The sequence below is a fragment of the Hoplias malabaricus genome, chromosome Y (assembly GCF_029633855.1).
Source record: "Hoplias malabaricus isolate fHopMal1 chromosome Y, fHopMal1.hap1, whole genome shotgun sequence".
Taxonomy (NCBI): Eukaryota; Metazoa; Chordata; class Actinopteri; order Characiformes; family Erythrinidae; genus Hoplias; species Hoplias malabaricus.
The window spans coordinates 11,401,943-11,420,652 of NC_089820.1; the positions used below are offsets into that span (position 1 = coordinate 11,401,943).

General features: G+C 38.1%; 1 protein-coding gene across 1 annotated transcript; it reads left to right on the top strand.

Moving 5' to 3' along the window:
* Positions 1 to 747: 747 nt before the first annotated feature.
* LOC136678951 (sin3 histone deacetylase corepressor complex component SDS3) lies at positions 748 to 13,984 on the top strand. The gene is made up of 12 exons (XM_066657157.1): positions 748 to 1,007; positions 4,184 to 4,253; positions 4,379 to 4,434; positions 4,832 to 4,903; positions 6,302 to 6,321; positions 6,416 to 6,572; positions 6,984 to 7,079; positions 7,776 to 7,837; positions 7,951 to 7,972; positions 8,067 to 8,172; positions 11,004 to 11,088; positions 13,257 to 13,984. The coding sequence occupies exons 1-12, from the start codon at positions 896 to 898 to the stop codon at positions 13,353 to 13,355; spliced, it is 957 nt and encodes a 318-aa protein (XP_066513254.1). The 5' UTR covers positions 748 to 895; the 3' UTR covers positions 13,356 to 13,984.
* The last annotated feature ends 4,726 nt before the right edge of the window (positions 13,985 to 18,710 follow it).

Sequence of the window (18,710 nt, forward strand, 5' to 3'; positions counted from 1 at the left end):
GGACACTTTTAAGTAGCCAGTCCATCTACTGGACCATGGCAGAAAACCTTATCACCTGGAGGAAACACATGCAGACACAGAGAGAACACACCAAACTCCTCACAGACAGTCACCCAGAGCTGGCTAGAATCCACAATCCCAGGACCCTGGAGCTTTGTGAAAGTGATGCTACATGTTGCCCCACTGTGCTGCCCCTTCATTCAATCGTTATTTCAATAATGAAGCTCTGAATTTTCCTTGGATACACTTTATTATGGTTTTAGGCAAATGCTTAGTAAGAGATTCTCAGGGGATGATAGGATTACAATCTGAGGTAATTTGAAAAACAGACTGGAGAGATTTACACAGATTAAGAATTTGCTCCATGCTGAGGTTAAAGCTTTGTAAGCTAAAACTAGCAATTTGTCCTGTTATGAAGTTGCCTGTGAAGCAGGAATGTATCTCTCAGCCACATTTGTTTGAGAGAATTTATCATTTTTTAAATCTTTTTAATGTTCACATTCCCCTCTAAATTCCCACCATTCATTGCACAAATACAGTCACTGCACTCGTCTTATTAAGGATCTCAGTGTTAGAAAAGCAAATGGTGTAGAACCTAATAAGTACAGATGAGATATTAATAGTACTGAATATAGTTATTTGACTTCCTTTCTCTACAAAAAAAAAAAAAAAAAAAAAAAACTACACGCAAATCCAACAGCTAGACGTCACGCACAGCACTAAACTCAATTTCCCACAATCCTTACCGCGAGCTGTTTAGACCAATGATCTCGCCGGATTACCACCGCTCGCTTTAGAAGGAAGAACAAAAATCCCAAACGCAAGCGAGCCTTTTTCCTGATAGTTTTTTATGGTTTGTGAGTATTTATAGTTGTATATATCATTGTAGCCACTCATGGCTTCGGCTCTGTTGTCCCCGGTGGTGGATTATTACAATGATGAAGAGGAACTGGACAGCGTGGACGAGGACGATGAGCGCAGCTTCAGGGGCAGGGACTCGGAGGAAGGTACAGAGAAACATAAACACTAGGTTAAAGCACAACAATAAATAAGTCCCAGTGCTCAAATATGGCCGTGTCGCAGGAGGGTTGAAATCTTTACCTTTTACCGTTGTAAACAGGCCTGCTGTTGTTTGCCGAGGCTAATGTTTGCATCGCAGTCATATTGATCATGATTGAGAGCAGACGTTCGCATGAAGAAAGCAATTTGGGAGGCTACCAAAATGTGCATTTACTCGGGTTTTGATCATATGTTGCCGTACTTAATCAAGTCAATAATAAAGTAATGTCATATACTTTCTCGCATTGTTACCCTGGCAACTCAAGTATCCTAACGTACGTTAGCGCAAGGTATTAGTACTAACAATGTTAACGTTAGATTATGAATAATTAAACCTTAGAATGAATATTTTGCACGTTAATTCGCGGCTGTGTCTCACAATTTCTCACAGAAATGTTAACAACTGTTTTAAATGCGTGAAGTAGAAGTTTGCGTCCCTTTCAGGTCTCCTTTCCACCTTAAAATGTTCTGCAACCGCTGCATCTTTTAAGGTGGAATTGAACATTTGAAAAAGGGAAAACCTAGCCTCGTGGGTTTCTGACACTTATAACTACTTAATCACGTAAATGTGTCGGCTATAAGTGGAACGTAAATTAATGGTTCCATAAGTTTTCTACAACTTGTTAACGTTAAATGTTAATAATTTGTATGGGGCTTTCAGATAAACTGTTATAGCTAGCAAGTTTGTAGCGGTTGCTAGTCGTACATTAGCCACCGTGCTAATAACAACTAACGTTAACGAAGTATTAGATGCAGTACTTATTATAGCGAATTTTTACCAGTTAGGCGATTTACTAAATTTGTAACATTTATTTGTTGTGAGCCGTGTTTTATGTTGTATCGTCACTGTACTTATTTTGCAAACTAAATGTAACTGATAGTCTGCCCCCTGCTTTGGGACCTGGGAACGTTGTCAGGGTTGCCAGGTCCTGCAAATATCTAACGTGAGGATCTTTACCTTTTCTAAATCTCCCTTTGGTCTTCGATGAAACCTCTCAGAACTCATTTGTGTTTATTAAAGTGACACATTTAAAACTTATTTCGAAGGAAAATATTTCTCAATGACTACATCTTTGCTTTCAATCAGAACAGTATGAATCAGATTGAAAGCCCTACAAGTTGACAAGATTAGTGTTTTAGGTTTGTGATGTAAGGAATCCTGACTGTCTTAATCTGCCCATCTGAGCAAATTTTTCAAACACTGCTGTTTGATTTATGAATGATAGGTCTTCTAGCACAGTGTTTTACAACCCTGGGCCCTTTGAACATGCTGCACTTTTATTGCTTTCCCTTCTTCCAACACAACAGCTAGTCAGTTAATGAACTGAATGAAGTTTTTTCAGAGTTCACGTAAATGTGTTAAAGCAAGGGAACCACTAAAATATGCAGGGCTTCCAGGACCAAGCTCGAGAAGCATTGTTTTAGCATATTGTAGCTCTCCAATGAAAACAATTTTTAGTTTATCGCATCATTTGAACATAGCAGCTTTCCTTCACATTGTGCAAATATTTTATGATAGAAATGCTAGATAGAAATGCTCCAAAATTACATGGACTAAAATGTTTTTTTTTTATTAGCATCCATTGGAAGATAAGAAGTTTCTTTCCATTCGTCTGTAAATTAGTTACATTGGGGAATACTGTTATTCACTGGACAGCGACAGTATGCAAAATTTCCACACAGACATGTTAACAGTGTTTTTAAAAAACAAAGCAAAAAAAAACTTGCCCAAAATGTGAAATGTCAGTAATAAAAAGTAACCAAGTGATGTGTTGCTGTAAACTGTAAATGTAGTGTCGTCATTAGATGGCCAAGTACTTTTCCACAGTAACGTACAAAACAGTGTTATAAAAGAATTTGTCAGCTGGTCACATTTTACAGAAACTGAATATAGAAACAGAAATCATGATATATTTGTGACAATGATATAATAAACAGAACAAAAAAATACTCTTATTTATTGATATGCATTTTTATGTATATATATATGGTGCATTTTATATTTATGATATTCCTTAATATGTCTTTATAAATTAGTGGTGCACTGATTGCAATTATATATATATATATATATATATATATATATAGAACATGTCTGGCCAATTCAGATTCCTGTGCTTATATGCCTTGCACTCCCAAGACATCCCATTCATATTTTGTGTAAAATTTTACAAAAAAGTGTGGTGAACTCATCAGAGGAGCATTAATGTCATCACTGCAGCTTTAACCAAATTGAGCTTAACTTTACAGTATTTTATTACATGTTTAAACATAACTGTTAAAATTGAGATAATTTATCATAATGACTCTGATATTAATTCCTTAGATCCACATTTATCGATCAGACCTTTACATAGAAATATAAATATTTCTGCCTAATTGACTTGTTACCAGCAATGTCCTTTTCCCTTATCAAGTATTACGTCTGACTGATAAAATGTAGATGATCTTGTTTTTAATGATGTTAAAATAACACTGGTTATATGTAGTCAGTTCCAGTCATGATCAGTTTTCTCCTGTAAAAAAACAACAATTCTTTCCGTGATCATACGTTGTACTGATTTGCCTGCCATTTATTTACATTTATATCACTAGAGTTCAACAGGGCTTCTCTTTTAACTTCAGCCTTTTTAAAACATCAATCAAACCACACAGGTCTTAAGAAAGATAAAAGATCCTAGTTTTCCAAGACATCTTTTTACTTGTTTCTGCAAGGGACTTTGCAGGTTCGCAGTGAAACATGGGTAATTCCCTACACAAATATGTCCTCTGATGCAGATGAGAGGGGTGCATCAAGTTTTTGAGGAAAATTAAAGAACTTGGCCACCCTAAAGCCTTGCACACTTAGGGGGCATGCAAAAAAATGGGTGCAAGTGTAAGTATTTGGCTGGGGTGGGAATGTGCATGCAGAACAGTCAGGAAGGAAAGTGTTTCAGCACACGTGAACTGAATAAGCTCAAAAAGCAGAGTCTTAAAAGAAAATTATGTGTATATAGTAATATATACACATACACAATGTATATAGACAGTGTAATATATTTAAACATGCCTTAGTTTATGCAGTCTTGGGAATAATGGTTTGTTAGATATATTTTGCATGAGTATTTTCCAATCATTTTTTCAGACACGGAAGATGCCAGTGAAACAGATTTAGCGAAGCATGATGAAGACGACTACGTGGAACTCAAAGAGCAGTGAGTACTTAAGCTTACTCAGAATAAGCTAGGTGCATTTGTCGACAGTCTCTTATGTCAGACACATAAGAGGTGCGTGCTGTGGAGTGTAATTTGCCTACTTATTTTTCTGTTTTTTCTTGCAGGATGTATCAAGATAAACTAGCATCTCTAAAACGACAGCTGCAACAACTCCAAGAAGGTGAGTGGAAATTGCATTTGTGTAAATTGCAAATTATATTGGAAGCTAGGTAAAGGACCACTCTGGTGTTTTTTATCATATCTCAAAACCTTGCAGCTTCATTCATTCATTCATTTGCAATTTAAATTAATCTGAATATTACAAAGCTAACAATCAATATGATTAATACAGACATACTTAGAATAAATCAACACTAAAGGTTGTTGTTCCGTCTGCTGTCACCTGCCATCTGCTTGAATCATTTGTAAAATGAATGCTAAGTGGCCAACCATCAGCAGTCCCCAAAGAGTGTAGCCCTGCTAATTCTAGTGCATTTTTACAGACTGTCAGTGAGACAATAAATCTGCAAGTCTCTAATATAAAGTGCAGCTTGTTTGATACTTTTTGGCTCTCCTAGGAACTCTGCAGGAGTATCAGAAGAGGATGAAGAAACTTGATCAGCAGTATAAGGAAAGACTCCGTAATGCAGGTAAATAAAGTCAAACCTCACATTTGACTCAAGCAACAAAGCACAGTATCATTGCTCTACAGCACTCGAGAGCTGGGGTGCTGTAAAATCACAAAGAAAAGATTTCCAGTGTTTTCACTGACCAATATGAATGTAAATGTAAAAAAAAATCTGATTCCTGCAACACATTCCGAAAAAAGAGTCAAACGTTTATGGAAAGTTCATGTTACACTTACATTACACTGTAAGCAGGTGAATATAAAATGAGGAGCATTCACCAAAGGCTCAACAAAACAAATCACTAACTTGCTAATCACTTTATGCTAAAGTTTGTAAGAGACTTGTCAACCAGTTCAAACGGAATGTTTTTCAGAGCAAGATAGCAAAGAATGTAGTTCTTTAAACTCCTACAGATAATATAATAAAAGAAATTCAGGGAATCAGAGGAAATCTTGATGAGTAAAAGCCAAGGGCAGAAATGTGCGTGATCATCGAGCCTTTGGGTGGTATTGATCGAGAAACCGTCATGCTACCGTGATGGGCATAGACACATGGACCCACGAGTACTTTGGAAAACCATTGCCAGTTAACACCGCAAATAAATCACAAAAATGCAGCCTGAAATTGTATTATGCAAAGAGGAAGCCATATATTAATTTTGCATAGAAATGTCTCTGGGCCTGAAGCCATCTGAGATGGACTAAAAGACGGTAAAATGGATGTTAGAATCTGCGTGCCAAGGATGAAAAAGACCATCCAGGCAGCTTCCAATGAAAAAGCGCAAAAAACAGCTTCTGGGATGACATGGGGTGCATCACTGCCCACGGCATGGGTGATCTGCAGATATGTATAAATATAACTTATTATTATTATTATTATTATATTGTTATTTGGAGAGACATATGCTGCTGTCAGGATGGTGTCTTTTCCTAGGAACTCCAGGTCTGTTTCAGGAGAACAACAATACCAGGCCATATTCTGCACAAGTGTGACCACAGATTGTTGAGCAACTCAGGTTTCAGTATAGAGCAATAATGGACAAAAATTCCACTTGCAAAATTTACCATCAAATCCCCCACTGACTAAAAAAAAAAACAATTTAAAGAAAAGATGATGTGACCCGGTGGTAAACATGCCCCCGTACCATCTTTTTTTGATTGTGTTGCTGTTTGTTTATTGGTTTGTAATTGCAAACACTGAAAATATTTTCTTTGTCTTTTTGCTTGTTAAATTTCACGTCAAAGTGTCTCAACTTTTCTTAACTTGGCGGTTTGTATAGTCATATATTGAATTGTATACATAGAATATTGGCACAGTTCCCATGTGTGCATCCATCACTGTGTTACATTTAAATGTTATTTTTCATCCAAGATATTGAACACTTGACATATCTCTCTCTCTCTCTGTCTTTTTTTATAGATCTCTTTCTGCAACTTGAGGTGAGCTTGTGAAATTTAAGCAGTATATGAAACCAAGCCTATTCAATATTTTATTTTTCCAAAACATTGAACTTAAAAAACTTCTGTCTTTCAGACCGAGCAAGTAGAGAGGAACTACATCAAAGAGAAAAAAGCAGCGGTAAAGGAGTTTGACGACAAGAAAGTTGAGTTGAAAGAAAACTTGATTGCCGAGTTGGAAGAGAAGAAGAAGATGATAGAGAACGAGAAATTAACAATGGAGTTGACTGGAGGTGAGCCAGAGATTAGACAAAACAGCTTGAAGAGCTGGAAAGAGCATGAAACACTTGCCGTGTTTTTTTTTCCTCTCTGACTGAGGAGCAAACCGCAGTGTGTTGCCTCCTCAGTGTGCAATCATTTGTGGTGGATGAAACATGGAGAAAGTGGGAAAAAAATGCTTTCTTTATTTATTTATTTCGTTTTTTTTTTATAAAGACTCAATGCGCTTTTTAGGGTTAATGAGGCAACCAATTAACATAAATCCTATTTGAAGGGCATGGAACTAATTCATTAAGTCTGTGTTTTATTCTTCGTTTTATGTTTGTGCTGTTGCCATAATGAGTATGAATTTGTCACATTCAAATCAAGAAACAAAGTATCTTTTGCTTTAGTGTTTAGACATTGATTTCCATGTTAATTTTCAGATTCCATGGAAGTGAAGCCTATCATGACCCGTAAGCTGAGGAGGAGACCCAATGACCCTGTCCCTATTCCAGACAAACGGAGGAAACCTGCTCCAGATATCCTTTATCACCTGATATCACCATGGCCTTGTACTAGTTTCTTTACATATACAATCCCGTTAGGATTTTACAGAAGTCCTTCAAGTGAGAGTACCAGTATTTGAGTGATGATGCCATTATTCAGGCATTTATGTTTATGTATTTATTTTTCTCCCTGTGCTTACATGATTAACTATTAAGCCCAAGGTCCATTAGCCATTTGGCTTCTGTGAATGCTATAAGTAGTTTAAATGCACATTCTTAATTCCCATAAATCTCTATTTACACATGTGGCCTGGAGAACTTTCTGTTGAATAGATTTCAAGCTTTTGTTCCCCAATCAAATCTAATGTTCCTTAGAAATACATTAGGAATTTGTAACTCACATTGCCTCCCCTGGCAAGTTTTTAAATGTATTATGTATTTTTTAAGCTACATTTATTTGAGATACCACTTGGTGTGGAGAATACAACATGAAATTTGCAGGCCAGCCTATGTTTTTTTGTAACATCCCTCATCAACCAATTAATATACCCCTGCTAGCAAGCACCCTGTTAGTCAAGGGGGCTTCCCACTCAGAGAGCAAGGGGAGTTGTGTTCTCTAGAGCTTTTTGCTGAATCATAACATGTATTTTTTAACCTGAAACCACTAGGTTGTAGGTTGTAAGATTTTGGCTGTGTGGAAGATATGATGCTCTCCTTAACAGTTCACACCTCAGTTAAACTATTTACTCACAGATGAGCAGATAATGGAGGACCTCAGAATGCTGAACAAGGTAATCTCAACATAGAATCTAACTTCAGCTTTATAAATTAGACTAGAAGATTTGTTCTTACAGTTTGAAGGACTCATGCACATCCTCTGTTTATTTTCTCCTTCTCATCATAGCTAAAGTCACCAAAGAGACCAGGTAAGCTGTAACTCCTAAAGACTTCATGATTCTATTGAGTAAACATATTGGGAAATAATTTGTAAAGTTGACATTTTAATCTTGTTTGCTTTAGCCTCTCCATCTTCTCCCGAACACCTCCCTGCTGCTCCCATGGAAAGCCCTTCTCAGCGATATGAAGCTCGGATAGAGGAGGGTAAACTCTACTATGACAAGAGATGGTATGGATAGCTTTGGACAACTTTTATTTATCACAGTTTACAACTACTGTCTTGACAGGGCATAGAGGCATATCACAAGAATCCTACCTGACTATCTATGTAACAAACTTAGACAACTAACCCAGTGTAAAGTCAAAATCAACCAGCAAGTAAAACAAACTTGCACTTCCTCTTATCAGTGAATTCTGATCAACTGGCTCAGATTGTTAGTAAGAGCTGACCCCTTTATCTTGCAAAATGAATCTCCAAATTGTTCATTTATTCATTCATTCATTATCTGTAAGCGCTTATCTAGTTCAGGGTCGCGGTGGGTCCGGAGCCTACCTGGAATCACTGGGCGCAAGTTGGGAACACACCCTGGAGGGGGCGCCAGGCCTTCATAGGGCAACTCGCACATTCACTCACACCTACGGACACATTTGAGTCGCCAATCCACCTACCAACGTGTGTTTTTGGACTGTGGAAGGAAACTGTAGCACCAGGAGGAAACCCACACGGACACGGGGAGAACACACCAACTCCTCACAGACAGTCACCTGGAGCAGGACTCGAATCCACAATCTCCAGGTCCATGGATCTGTGTGACTGCGACACTTCCTTCTGTGCCACGTGCCGCCCATTTTCATATTGTTTTGTTGTTTTATTCCAAAATTATGTAACATTTTATAATCAAAAATTTTAAACTACCTGGCGGCACGGTTGCACAGCAGGTAGTTTCGTAGTCACACAGCTGCAGGATCCTGGGGTTGTGGGTTCAAGCCCCACTCTGGGTGACTGTCTGTTAGCAGTTTGGTGTGTTCTCCATGTGTCGGCTTGGGTTTCCTCTGGGTGCTCCAGTTTCCTCCCGCGGCCCAAAAACACACGTTGGTAGGTGGATTGGCTACTCAGGTGTCCATAGGTGTGATTTGTGTGAGTGTCACCCTGAGAAGGACTGGCAACCACTCCTGAGTGAGTTACTGCCTTGCACCCAGTGATTCCAGGTAGGCTCCAGACCCACTGGGACTCTGAACTGGATAAGTGGTTACAGACAATGAATGAATGAATTATAGCTACCCAGAAAAACAGGCTTAAAGGTCAAACTGGCAAGTTTGCTGAGTCACACATGGATGGGTTCCCAATCGTAGTCCTGGTGAGTGCACACTGCACATTTCTGTGTTTCTTCTCCGTGAGCCCACCTGACTTAACTCATTATACAGTTAACAAGCTCCTCTTTGGCTGTGTCAGGTGTGTGGAGAAAGGAAAACAATAAGCTATGGTAAAAAAAATAATTGGTGCTGTTTTACGGTGTAGTACCCACATACAGCACATGGTGGCACCATTTAGCTTTGGAAAATTTTCACTCAGTGCCTGAGGGAGCATCCTATGATTGGTAAACAGGATGTTATACACACAGCTGAAAGACACTCTCCAACGTTGTGCATCTTAGACCTGGATATAGACTGAAGATTCAGAGTTAGTGGACAATATGAACTATAACATTAAAGAAATAAGCCAGAGATTTTAGCATAATGTGTGTAGGAATATCCAACTACATTCTTAAAATAAAGCTCTAAACACAGCTGAGGAGAGGATTTTGTGTATTGACACATGTGAATCTTGTCTATGTTAATAACACTGCTTAATTCTTTTTTAAAATTATTTATTTATTTATTTTATTTTTTAAATAATCTTTCTTATAGTGGTGTTAAGTACAGGAAATGAGAACACATTTCTCTACATTTTAATGTACAATTACTTTTTATTTGATGGCTATTAACCTACTGAATTATTTTTTATTTTTATGTTTCATATATTTCCTTTCTCTCAGTATTTTACATTTACAAATACATTTATTCTGCATTATGTGAGAACCTATTTTCAAGCATATTATTGAGTCAGTGGTGTCCCAAATTCTGCATATGACTGTATATTTTGTACTTAAAAAAAAAAAAAAAAAAAAAAGTGTTATCATATCACCCATCTTTAGGGTGATGTAGGAGCAGCTGAAATTCTTTAAGGAAGTGATGTCTGTGGAAATATGAATGTCAGAAGTGCTTATGTCTGTGGTTGAGTGTATGTGTCCTGCCCGGCCCCTTGGGCAGTGAACTGCGTGGCTTTGCTGTAGCTCTAACACGGATGAATAGTTCCTTTGAAGATAAGAGGTTTGGAGAGGGAGAGGAATAAAGGAATACATTATTGTGCTTTGGTGATGTAATGTCAAGTACTTCCATGTGGTATTTCATAAAAAAGGTCAGGGAGGTACTAGGGATAAGCAGGGTTTTCCAGTTATATACTATAGGGTTAAAAGTGTATGGGAACCTGCTCATCCAGCATTTCAGCTATTGCCAATATGGTGCTCCGTCACTTCAGAGAACAAAGTGTCTTGGCTTTGATGCTTGGGGTCTTTATAGTTCTCTGGCAAACTCCTGGTATTAAGTTTATTTAGGCTCATGCATAACTCTAATAATTCTGTTGTCCAGTGTTATTATATGGAGCGCATATATTTTGAAATCCCAAATTATAAATGATGTCTCCAAACATTTGTAAATAGAATAAATGTAAGAACATTTGAAAGCCACTTTTCAGAAGAGTGTATGTTGTTGTACTGGAGTTTGATTTGTGAAATACAGTGTTGTTCTATGTGTTTGGAAAAAAAAAACAACAACTTTAAACTTTAAAGACTTTAAAGCTCTTAAAACATTGATCGTCTGTCTCTACTGGGCTTTGATCTTAGATAAACCCTCCTATATTGCAAAATGCCAGAGCTGTACCCAGGAGAGCTGTACCTTACCACTTTTCTGAGAGTCTGTAATAGACAAAGAGACTAATGTGTTTTTATTATCCTCTCTCAGGTACCATAAGAGCCAAGCCATCTATCTGGAGTCGAAAGATAACACCAAGATCAGCTGTGTCATCAGTTCTGTCGGAACCAGCGAGGTTTGTGTCTTCATTTTCTGAAGTGATTCATTCAAAACTAACAGCAGTGTTTCCTTCAGCTAGTGATAGGCTCAGCAAGTAACGAATTACAGCTGGCTCTCTAAGAGCTTAATTTAATCTTAGTCTGAAGATTAAGTTGAATCCTCTTAAAGATGCTGCTGTTGTATTGTAATGTTTCATGTGACTTAAAAAATACTTTATGGCCAAATTGAAAAATGTATATATCATTAAATCAGGTCTCACAGTGAGGCGTTCTGGGTAGAAGACTAAAAGTTTGAAAACGGAATGTTTGAAAATCTGTTTCTTTTTTATTTTTCAGAGTAGTTATTCGTTTGTTTTTGATGGGTGGACTGGAAGTGTTTTTCTTTAAAAATCTGATAATATCTTATTGCTGCCATTATAAATATGTCAACCATCTTTTAAATCATCATCACACTAGAAATCACATTTTAAATATTTCAGCTCAGCGCATTCACTATTCAGCTAGGCTTAAGTCCAATTTACACATTTGTGTGGACCATACGCCACAGGCAACGCGTCAACACGAACCCTACGCCGTCTGACGTGCACCTCTCCAGAAATGTAACTATGCATCGAGTTGATGCAGACAGCAACTACTCTGATTGGTCAGTAGTTGGAGGGACATTGTTTATGCTGAACCAAAGAATTATTGAAATATGAACTCCACTCCTCCACACTATAGACACTGCAGACAGCAGCAAATTCACAGCAAGAAACCTCCTGACGTGGTGTGTGCATCAGGGATAAATAAAAATATCGAATAAAGGAAAATACAGACATCTCCGGGAAAACAAACCTGTGAAATATTTTTTGTTTTGCAGCTCAGACCCAAAGATTTTAATGTTTTATGGTGTTTTACTTCATAACTCTCTTTTTCTCTGGTTCATTACACACAAGCCTGATTTATTCTTCTGCGTCAACCCTATACCATAGGCATAAAGGCTTAAATCACACACATTTAGAGCCTCATGTAGATGACCGCAAAGTTGACTGAAGTGTCTTCTGAGGGACTTTTCTGTTTCCTGACCTCAACACTAAACTCTCAACTAAAGTGGGCTACTGGGCTTGTGTGGGTTTTTTTCCCCCATTCTCTTTTTCAGAACATGACACCACCAATCAGTGAACTCCCACAACACCCACCGCTCATGGCTCTCTTAAATGCACAAAACTCCTCATTACTGTGCCATGTACTAACCTAACAGACACTGAGCAGAAATGTGACACACCAGACATGTCATAATTTTGAAATAAAGCCCTCATTTTGAGATTCCACAATTTAAATTAAGCGCCCACCCTAAGTCCAATGTTAGTATTCCCATTGTTGGGGAGTAGCGTCCTTAGAATTTCAATTCACTGATTACAGCTCCTAAAATATATTTCCAAATATTGTATGTCTTCAGTAGGTTAGTGCTGACACTTCATGTATTATTTTGCATTATAGATTAGATACAGATAAACTGATGTCCAGTTTTTGTTGTTGAATCACATCTTATTATACAAATAAACAGTCATATACATTTATTATACACACTTGATACTGAACAAGTTAATTGACTCTCACTGGATTCTAAATCAGCGCAGTAGAGCATATGGAGGTTTAAGGAGTTTCACTCACTCGTGTAACATGTTCTATATTTTCCACAGGGGGGCACTATTGGCACTCATGTAACTTGGGTTACTTCATAATAATGACACTTGTTGATACACAACTTTTAGAGGTTTTTAAACTCACATACCATTATAACATTAATTAGCTTCATATGGAACATGAATCATGAAAATCAGTGCTGCATGGTGTGTTTACAAAATTGTAATTGAGCTGAGTTGTTACTCTACGGTAACTTGCTGCATTTTTAAGTAGCTTTCACAACACTGAGTATTTAATTTTTTGCTTGTAGCCTAATTTTAAGTAACTGCTGTAAGAGCCACCTAAGTGTCTCTAGTAATTGATGTTAGCTTATTTAGAGGATTCAACCAGGATGGAACCGATCTAAATTGAGCTTTTCAGCCAGTCTAAGCGTGAAACACAAGGGATTATATAATTGTTATTTTGAATTGTTCCAGCGGTATTATTTAGCAGAGTGTGAATGGTTTTTAATTACTTGGCCATCATGGATGTTTTTTTTTTAAATGTGCTTTTCTTCCAGATTTGGGTGAGGAAGACTAGTGACAGTACGAAGATGAGGATTTATTTAGGCCAGCTACAGCGAGGAGCCTTCATCATCAGACGTCGTTCAGCAGTGTAGATGGACAAAGACTTTCTTCCACATGTCTTCACTCCTTTTCTCTCTTCCTCTTCTCAGCCTAAAATAAATTGAAACAACTCTGCACCGTTTCTTTCTGATACTCCAGTAACCTTGTGTTTCCGAGCCCCTCACTGGATTGAAGGCCTTCATATAACTCTGTGGTTTCAATCAGAGCTTCAGTCTTCATATAGAATCCTGCTTAAGGACACGTCCAGGTGCGTAGAGTTTTGAGGAGATTGCTTGAAGGGTGAGAAATACATTTCACTCTTAATTGTACAGTTTTGTGTATGACTTTTTTTTGTACATTTATCTATTCTTCTGATTAAGGTGCGTATGGAGCATATGCTCATATGAAATGACACTTCCAATCTCAAAATGAATTGTTCATTTTATTTTTTTGTAATCAGCTGCAGAGTACAAACCTTTATTTTGGTTCATGAGGACGTATAGTTTGGTAGCATTTAGAAGAGGAGGCATTTACAGTGTAATCTTCAAGAATGAATGGGAATATACTGAGATGTAAATAAAATGGCTGTATTGCTGTCTGAAAGTGCTTTTAAAGTATGTTGTGCAAGTCTTGGATTTCTTGTCTGTTTTATTGTTTTGTGTTCGCACTGCCTCAAAATAAATTGGGCTAAACTCAGTAATGGATACGTTTTTAAATTATTATTTGTTTATTTTAACTTTTCTCTTTCCTAAAGATTATTGAACATGCTGCATCTGGTGCTGGACACTGACTGGCCTTGTGCTCTGTGTGTCTTTACGAAGTCTCGCTTTGAAAGGATTTCTTTAGCTTCACTTTTTCAGCCTCTTGCATGTGCGGTTTGTTCCAGACAGCACCTCTGCTGATGCCTCTTCCCTTTTGTCTCCTGTCATCCGATTGCCAAGGGCTGATGACTGTGTTTTCCCGCCAATAATGACAGACTGTCAGAAAAGACAATTATTGTTGTGTGGCACTGCTCAAATCTCACTTTTTCTTTCTTTTTTCTTCTCATTTGCAAGCTGAAGACATGATGGCTTTTTCGTAGGCTGACTAACAGTGTTGACTAAGGCTTTAAGAACATGACTGTCTCTGTAGAAGACAATGACCATGTAGGTAAAGATCACTCAAGCAATCCACCAAAGATTCAGTGATGTTTGTTTCTTACTTACTGTACTAGGAAGTACTTTTTTTTATTATTATTTATATTATTTTATATATATATTTTTGCAACATCTGTATACTGGATCTTCCGATGACTAGTTCACTAGTTCTGCTTCCTTCCCCTTCCTTTTAGTCCTAGAATTATACTGTAAGTTGTATACAGCACTTAGAATAAGTGAATTCAGCTAAGCTAAGGTGCAACCATTGAGGACACAGTTATACAGCTTTGCACAAACAGGTTGCATAATCATTCCAGACGAAAAATGAAATGGCATGGGATGTTCTTAAGCAACAGCACATTAGCTCAGTTCAACACGCTCAATGTCAGTGTCAAAGTGTTAAGTAAAATAGTACAAAGCCCCCAGCATTAGGCTGTTAGCAGTGGTACATAGTTGTGAGTAGGAGTGACGTTCCTTGTTCATCCAACATCAGTCCTTAACTTCACTAATGCTGTTTTGGTTGCTTGCCATCAGATCCAACATCTAGACCTAAGCTTTCTTATCACAGCAGTAAAACAACCACCATTTTCAAATTCCTTTAAATGTTGTATAAGCCTGTGCCCATCTTTTGATCATATAGCATACCGCTACAATGTATACAGGCTGCATCGTGCACAATAATTTAATGTGGGACTGTTATTTTGTGCTCTTATGCATTTACAGCACGTCCTGTTGAATTGTGCAGGAGCATGCTGTTGGAGCACATTTTAGTAAATGTGTGGCAAAACGTTTTGTTGTCCCACTGTGTCAAATGGACAGGAGAAATGCTTTCTGAGGGGAATGGCGCACCTGTAAGCGGGACAGGGCTGTTAAAGCATCACATGGATCGATTCCCTCCATTTCACATCTTCGTGGCTGATCGTCTACAGATGGAAGTAAAAGATGTTTGCGTCGTCTGGAAAAGAAAATCCATTATCAGGCGCTAAACTTTAGAGTAAATGACACTAATATAAGGAAATGGGCGCTATTTTGTCTTATCCCAGTTTATTACTCCTTTCCTATAGGACTTACATTGCACTGATCAATCAGCGAAATAATCAATGGGATGTTTTTCCTAATTGCTACAGTCAGTGATGCTGTGGGAAATAAAGGCAACGTTACTGAGCACATTGTAATGATCTGTTAAATGTTTATAATAAATAAGCCCCATATTACCACAGAAAACGTTCCTGGGCAAATCCCAAATCTTTATATCTGTATTTTTTTAGAAGCGTTTGAAGAATATTATTTTCTTTATATATTTATATACCGACTGAAGAACAAAGAGGTGTCTTGCATCAAGCCAGGCATCTTTTAATTGACCACCGCTGACACACTCCCATTGGGTACCACACCGTAATTTCTTCTTTTTTCATTTGTTCTTTTTCTTTATTCTTTTTAAGTTTGGTCTCTGTTCTGTTTTTATGTTAATAACATTTGGATGTTATTCGTTTGATTAGATGTTAATCATCTTATTAGTAGGCAAATGTTACATTAGACGTCTTAAGGACTCTTATTAAAGTTGATGATGTTCCTGCACAAATGAAGACACAAACCCCAGTTGCCACGAGGAGGGCCAGAGTGTTCTCATTATTCCGAATATTATTTTTTTTTTTAAGTGATCTCTAAATTTTAATTTCACTCATTCGGTCTATCTGTTTTCCTGCTTCAAACAAAGCATTTGCTTGCTTTGTTTTTATTTTGGCCATTCTTTTTCATTCATTCTGTGTTATTCCCAGTACCGTTTTCCTTCTTTTTTCATCATGCACTCTCCTGTTCATTTCTCTATCTCCTTCTCTTTTCTTATGCTCAGGGCTGTTGGAGGAGGCGTGATGTCGTTTTGTTGGTTACTGCTCCTGTCTCTGCTGAGCTATTAGTAGAGTGCTGATAGTCAACCTGACAATTGCTTCCATGCATCACCAGTTTAGGACCCACCAGATTTACTGGTTAGCGATGTTCAGTACGGGATTATTTATTTATTTTTGGTTCTCCTCTCCCCTCCCCTAGACAACACTGAACATTTCCTGTTGCTACTGTCCAGTGCAGGGGAGAATCAGGGCTGACCTATTGAGAGGTGGCTTGGAAATATCTGCTATATATTTTAAGATCAATAAATTGTTTAGTGTTTAAATATCTACACAGTTAATTAGTAGCTTTCATGTAGTGAAAGATTCTAACCAACACTTCACTTGCCTAAATAATCAAACAAAGGCATGTGACAGAGCTAGAAAACTAAATACTAGCAGCCTCAGGTTTCTTTAAGTGATGTCAGAAAAATACGGTATATGCACACACCTATTGGCCAAAGACAAAGGTGACGGCTTTGTTTCAACCTTTACTATCCATTTTGTCAGCTCCTCCTGACCGTGTAGATGGACTTTGTAACGCTACATGTACAGAGTGTAGTCTGTATATGGCTCTGTATACTTTGATAGCCCGCTTTCACCCTGTTCACAGTCACATCTGCTCCTCCATGTCGCTGCTGGAATGAGAAGTGTCCTGTGACTGCTGAGGAAGAACTAAACTGCAGCATCAAATGGACTACAGCCTCTCCCGACCACTGAGGAAGAAGGTTAAAGGGGGCTAACAAAGTATGCAGAACAATAACTGGACTATAGAGTGAAATAAGTGCAGAAACAAACAGGTCGTATTGATGTTATGACTGATCTGTGTGTATCTGCTCATTTCAGTTACTTCAGTTTAACTGTTATTGACTCATTAGGAGTGTTTCATTCAAAACTGAAAACAACAATGGGCCACCAATCAGAACACAGATCATTGACTTAAAGATGTTAATAATAAAAATAGCCTGTTTTAATTTTAGTAGCAAATATAAGTTGTGTAATGTTTGTGTTAAAAACAAATATGGTGGGAATTTTTTCTGTAAACAAAACCACACAGATTTTGAGTGGAGCTCAAGGGAGAAATAAAAATTACAAACATGCAATGGACCCAACTTGACGTAGTTTGAGGCGAGAGAGTGATGATTTAGTAATGTAGTTTGCAAAGAAGTCTAGGTCAGAGTCTGACAGAGTGTGTGCTTGTAAGTCCAGTAGTGAATATGGACTATGACAAGTGCTGGTTTTGCACTGAAGCTTAAGGGAATGGAACAGTCCGGTTTTATCAGACTTCAGAATGTGGACGTCGGTGCTGAAGACAAATAAGAATGATTCTCTGCAGTGCTTCTTTGCCTAAAATAACTTATTTCTAACTTATAATCCCTCCCCATATTACTCTTCTGGAAAGGCTTTCCACTTGATGTTGGAACATTCATTCATTATCTGTAACTTGTGCTTATCCAGTTCAGGGTCGTGGAGGGTCCAGAGCCTACCTGGAATCATTGGGCGCAATGCGGGAACACAGCCTGGAGGGGGCGCCAGTTCTTCACAGGGACACACACACACTCACACATTCACTCACACCTATGGACACTTTTGAGTCGCCAACCCACCTACCAACATGTGTTTTTGGACCATGGAAGGAAACCGGAGCACCCGAAGGAAACCAACGCGGACACAGGGTGAATACACCAAACTCCTCACAGACAGTCACTCGGAGCGGGACTCAAACCCACAACCTCAATGTCCCTGAAGTTGTGTGACTGCGACACTACCTGCTGCGCCACCATGCTGCCCGATCTTGGAACATTTCAATGAAAATAAGTGAGGTCATGTGTTTTTGGATGATTAGTATCACAAACAGCACTGCATCTCATCCCAATGTTATTGAATTAAGCTCCATCTCCACAGCAAGGTTTCCACTGCTCCACAGCCAAGTACAGGATGGCTTTTATCGAACTGGCAATGGCAATAATTGCCATTGGGCATGGTGACCTTATGCTCATGTGTGGCTCCTCCAGAACATTCTATTTCATTTAAGTCTTTTGTCCACTATAAAAGTGGATGAAGCAGAATGCTTAAGGGGTATCTAGAAACTTTGGTAGATACTTTGGAAGTGAGGATATAGGCTTCTGTGGCTCATTAAAGAGTAAAATATGCCCTCGATCTTTCCACTTCCATCTCCTCTGTGTGCTTGTGTTTTCCTCTTGTTTTATCTGCCCTCTGCAAGCAGTTCTACTACTTTCTCCACAGTCAGCATTAGTTGATAAAGACGGGGTCATATCAAGTTCATAGTCTATTTACGAACAATTTATACATTCATATGCACCCTTACTTTGGTTTTTTAGCTTTATGTCTTCATTTATACTTCATCTGACCTTTGTTACACACACAA